Genomic DNA, 5,274 nt, shown 5'->3' with positions numbered 1-5,274 from the left:
TACTTTTCTATAGAAAGTCTTGTACATTGCTATTTGAATGTATTAGTTGATGCTTGAATAGTTTAATAAACATTTAATAAAGAGGGAAAATATAGGGTTACTAATGTGTTTTACAGCGTTTACAGTGAATTCGTTTAGTCAAAGTTGCCAGATTTGTATTATTTTCCCGTTATCTCCCAACTCATTTTATTTAATTACGGTGGAAACACATGGCCCTTAGTGGTCCTATTATTTCGTGTGCTTTCATTCATAATTTGTAATTACCAAGTTGTTTATCGTAAGTTCCATTACAGGGGTGGGTTCCAGTGAATATGGGCGGGCGCTAAACAGGGTCTGCTAGATTTATAAAATGTCAATCTGGCAACCCCCAAGCCCTGGAAGGTTGTCCGGCTGAAAAGCGACAGAGCGCGTGCACAGGGGTTTATTGCTGCGAAGCGCGCGCGAGAGCACTGAGCGCAGGATGCGAGCTGCACTGTTTCCTCCCACAGCATTCACGAAACATTTGTAGCACAAAATAATCTATTATTAATAAGCGATCCCAAGTGTTAGTGTGCAAACTTAAAAATTAAAAAAAAAGCACGGACCATGAACGACATAAAAGTTGCAATTCTTGGAGGAGAAGGAGTCGGTAAATCAGGTAAGCTCGTGATCTCTTGTATGATCCCTTTTTTCCTTGCATTTTGCAATTTTTTTTTCGGTTCATTTGCAATCCTTTACTGTTCTCTCATAGCGCTCATTGTGCGATTCCTAACCAGGAGATTTATCGGAGAGTACGCCTCATCATCAGGTAATACTCTCACTTTATTCCCTGTATTTATCTCACACACTTGTTCATTCACCTGATTTTACTGATGATGCAAACAAATCTGCAAAACGGACACATTTTGATTATACTGTAATGGAGTGTATCGCACTGAAGTGTAACCTCTATAACGCATCATAATAATACTGTAAAGTGTAACATGCATAAAATTATATACAGTATATCAGAATCACACTGTGAAGTGATGTAGTCTATTATCAGAATGATATATACAATATATTGTTTTTATCACATTAGAGTATAGAACATGTTGTGATCATATATAACCAATGGTTAATACAGTAGATGATGTATAATCATTTTTCATAATATCTCTATGATGTACTCTCACACACCACTGATTCACAGCTTCGGCCCTGAAGTAGTACCCATCCTAAAATATTAATGTTCTATTTAATTCAATAAAGTGATTAGATGATTAGTTATCAACTGATCACACATGTTAAACCAGAGACAAAACATGCAGGAGCAGGGAAGTGAAAATAAAATAAAAAATAATATAATCTCAACCAACAGGCCCAGTCTATATAGCTGAGTTCTATAGTAGTACTCATTAGTATATCAGATTATATGTAATGTCATCAAATATATATCATTGTGGCGTGTGCTCAAATGTGACGAGAATACTGCTTTTAAGTGCAGATTATGCAATCATATTTTCTCACAGAGATTGGCTCAAGAACTCAGACATACCCTATGTTTTAGGTAATGCTGTTAGTTTAGTTTGAATGACAGGCTTGAGCTAGCAAATGCATGTGTAATGAAATTGTATAGCCTGTTGTAATGGTGTTTAAAACTCAACATAGTTGTCTAACACACCTAGACAAGCGTTACATACAGTAGCACACAGTATTCACTATTCAGCAGAGAGAATGCATCATATTTGTAAATATACCCTGTTCAAAATTTATCTATAATCTGATACTTTGGAGGCAAAATCACTTTTTCCCCACTGCTGACTAAACCGAAGGGCTTTCTGCCAATTGCCTGTTCTTAGTTATTTAGTGTGATAATAAAATGCAGAAATTTGCCAAGTGCAGCAAAATGCATTTGCATGACTCTGATTTTTTGCTGTTTTTTCTTTCAGAGTGTATTTATAGAAAACGTATGTCCGTTGATGGAAGGCAGCTGAATCTGGAACTTTACGACCCCTGTTCCCAGGTATGTGTTTACTGCAGCAGTGAAAGCAGCAATAATGATTACAATAAAATTGGGTCCATGAGTTATGAGATATCACAGCCTCATAAAGGTTAATAGATGCATTAAGGAAAACGAGACTGTGAATACAATTTGCTGTTAAAATGCTGCAATGAAAAGAAGTGCTTGTGTAAGGATATTTGATGTTTACTCCTAGACACTTGCATTTAGCTGCAGTATGGGTTGGGGTGGGGAACAATGCTTGTTTATATACAGTACCTCAGTTTTCCATAAATTATTGAACGTCCATCATGATATACTTTGTCCATGCAACGTTTGTTTAAATAGCCAATTTTGCTTGTTTTGTAGTTAAATTATTGTTGAACAGAATCCTATTTTCTTAATTTGCCATATTTGTTTATGAAGCTTTAACCCTATGATGAACTGTTCATGTAGGACCCTATTATACCTGCAACTGACCACTTTTCATGAGCATCATTTGGCTGCAATTGGATATTCCGATTGCACCACAGCTATAGATCATCTTTAATCAAATGGTGAAATACTCTGAATCTACTCTGTTTATGTCTTTGCAGCCCTGTGAGGGAAAGACCACTCTGAATGAGCAGATCCACTGGGCAGATGGCTTTGTGGTGGTGTACGACATCAGCGACCGCTCCTCTTTCATCACCGCTACAGCTATCGTGCAGCTGATCCGAGAGCTCAACCTGGGAGCAGCCAAAAGGTATCAAGAAAAAGTGTACCAAGAATTATTTTTGATCCTCCATTCACATGTACTTGATTGGACTTTGCAGTGTAGGTTGTTGATATCTGACCAGGAACCCAGTTTAGAGTTTCATTGTAGAGAAGAACAGAGAGGCTATATCTGCTGGTGGAGGCTGAGTGGGCGCTTTGTTAAGACAAGGACTGACAGCTTAGCCTCCTCATTTATTTTTGTCAACGGCTAAAGCCACCTACAGTTTTAGCCCACGTCTTGTTTGGCTTTTTAAATAGCAAAGTGGAGCTGTGATTCATTGTAAGCACTGGAAGTGAAGCTGTGACAGAACTTCAAATATGAAACGCGTTTCTGTTTGTAATTTACCAGCCGTTTCCTGATCCTGTGCATGGATTCAGAAATGTTTAGTTTGGTCATTAAGAAGTATTGTCCACAATGGGCAAAGTAAAGCAGAACTATAAACACCACAATGAAGATGGACCACTTTCATGGATTCCAAATGAACAATGTATAATTCTTACACCGTTCTACAGATCTGATATACTGAAATATAACAACATTCAGACAAATCATTCATAACACAAGTCGCCTTTAGTCACAAAATGATTTCTTAATCCTTCTAGGGATTCTGAGCCCGTGGTGTTCTTGGTGGGCAATAAACAAGACCTGTGCCACATGCGAGAGGTGGGCAAGGAGGAAGGACAAAGGTTGGCAACAGAAGGGCGCTGCCAGTTCTATGAGCTCTCCGCTGCCGAGTGCTACCAGGAAGTGTCGCTTATGTTCACAAAGCTGGTGCGCAACGCCAGCCTAAACGGCAAAGCCAAAGAGCGGCGGCGGCGACCCAGTGGCTCGAAATCCATGGCTAAACTGATCAACAATGTGTTCGGCAAACGTCGGAAATCAGTGTGAGCGAGTACCAGAGGACAAAGAGAGACGTGCATAGACACTTCCGTTGCCACGGTCATAACAGAGGCATTTCGCTTCTTACTGAAGTGCCAAGTGGATTGAAGATCTACATGGTTATTTCTGCCTACTGCATGCAATCACATGTAAAACGTCAGCCAAGTGCTATCAGTAGTGTGTTTCGGGGAGACCGTTTTTGGTTGACATAATCTGCAGTTTGTCGTAAATGTTCCAACTGTGCTCTCGAAATGTTTCTTTGTTGGACGGTGCATTTAATTGGCAAATATAGTATGCTACATTTCATGTCTGAGTATGAGCATAGACTTGAGTAGACAAGTTATGACCTTCATAGTATAAGACTGAAGAGCTGCTTTAAAATATGCGACAAAGTTTCTTGGCAAGGTTCTAGAGTTTCTAAAGACAATTCGAGCAATATATTGCTCATAAATTACATCTCAATGAGGCTAACCCTTTACGTTGTATAACATTGCAGGTTTTCCAAATGAAAAGGGCCCCTATGAGCTACTACTACATTCATTCAATCATCAATACTATATTATTTAATCAATGTTTCCTGATCATGAGAGATCCAAATCTTGGGAACACTGAGTATGAGGAGGGAATACACCATACGCAATTTCACATTGGTTTACATACTGTATAGGGAGATTTATGATTGTCACTATGTCTTTGGAAGTGGAAGGAAACTAGACAACCCTGAGGAAACCTAAATGGACACAGGGAGAACATGCAGTAAACTGAGGAATAATCCAGGGACACTAAAAGTACATTTTAACTAGAAAGCGACATGCACTGCTCCTGGCCATAGTGTTTGTTCATCCTAGATGATGAATAGCTAGCAGATGATATTAAATATTTATCTGTGAGCTTGCAGATAGAACTTATTTTTCAAATATTGCAAAGAAAATGCAAAACAGTGGGAGAATAAATCAATTTGTCTTTCAGTATTTAAAATAAAGATAAAATACCGAGGTCACATATAGAAACGCTTCTACTATTAAAACTGCTGTGTGACAGTTTGTAGCCACCAATGTTATGTCTGAAAAACTCATTAAAATCATAAAAAATGGACTAGGTATTTCAGAACCTAGTAACATTCCCGAGTGCCATTCTGTAAACTTCTCTGTATGTTTGAAATGCTGTCTTCTATTGTATAATAAAATGGAACAGCTTTCACCTTTGCTCTCCATCCCATGTACTACAGTGACTCTCCTTCTGCATGCTTGGACTAGTCTAAGGTGTTTTCAAAGTCTTGGTTTGTTTTGGTGTATAATCCTCACTAAGCTAATTTTAGAAGTGAGCACTGCTGGGCAGAGCAGAGTGACTAAGCCACTTACTTCATGCAAGTCCATTAATTATATAAAGTATGTACTGCTGACCCTTTGGAGTGAAAAATAGTGTTTAACATGGTTACCGTTTGTTTCGGACACTTTATAACTCCAGGACATTTAAAGCTTGAGTCTGGACTGTTATTACATCTTATAGGTATTTTCACTCCATTGTCAGTTAAAATGGTCGAAAATGTCTTTAGTAAGTTAATGTTATGAAGTCATCATTTTTTAATATAGAAAGAAGAATCTTACGTTAGAATGATATGATCATTATAATGGTAATGGTTTAACTAAAATTATAAATTTTAATTAAAATTAAAAGA

General features: G+C 37.9%; 1 protein-coding gene across 1 annotated transcript; it reads left to right on the top strand.

The window, feature by feature from the left end:
* Window positions 1-387: 387 nt before the first annotated feature.
* On the top strand, window positions 388-4,796 carry rergla (RERG/RAS-like a). The gene is made up of 5 exons (XM_046872520.1): window positions 388-637; window positions 731-787; window positions 1,911-1,984; window positions 2,557-2,705; window positions 3,320-4,796. Exons 1-5 carry the CDS (start codon window positions 586-588, stop codon window positions 3,603-3,605), a joined length of 618 nt encoding a protein of 205 aa, XP_046728476.1. The 5' UTR covers window positions 388-585; the 3' UTR covers window positions 3,606-4,796.
* Window positions 4,797-5,274: the final 478 nt, after the last annotated feature.

This window comes from Silurus meridionalis, chromosome 18 (assembly GCF_014805685.1).
Source record: "Silurus meridionalis isolate SWU-2019-XX chromosome 18, ASM1480568v1, whole genome shotgun sequence".
Classification (NCBI taxonomy): domain Eukaryota; kingdom Metazoa; phylum Chordata; class Actinopteri; order Siluriformes; family Siluridae; genus Silurus; species Silurus meridionalis.
Note: the sequence above shows the minus strand (reverse complement) of the source record. Positions and strands in the feature narration are given on the sequence as shown.

Bases quoted from the DNA above. Each gene is read 5' to 3' on its own strand.
- rergla (XM_046872520.1), top strand. From the start codon at position 586: ATGAACGACATAAAAGTTGCAATTCTTGGAGGAGAAGGAGTCGGTAAA. The intron at 638-730 runs GTAAGCTCGTGA...GTTCTCTCATAG, and splicing joins AGAAGGAGTCGGTAAATCAG to CGCTCATTGTGCGATTCCTA. The intron at 1,985-2,556 runs GTATGTGTTTAC...ATGTCTTTGCAG, and splicing joins TTTACGACCCCTGTTCCCAG to CCCTGTGAGGGAAAGACCAC.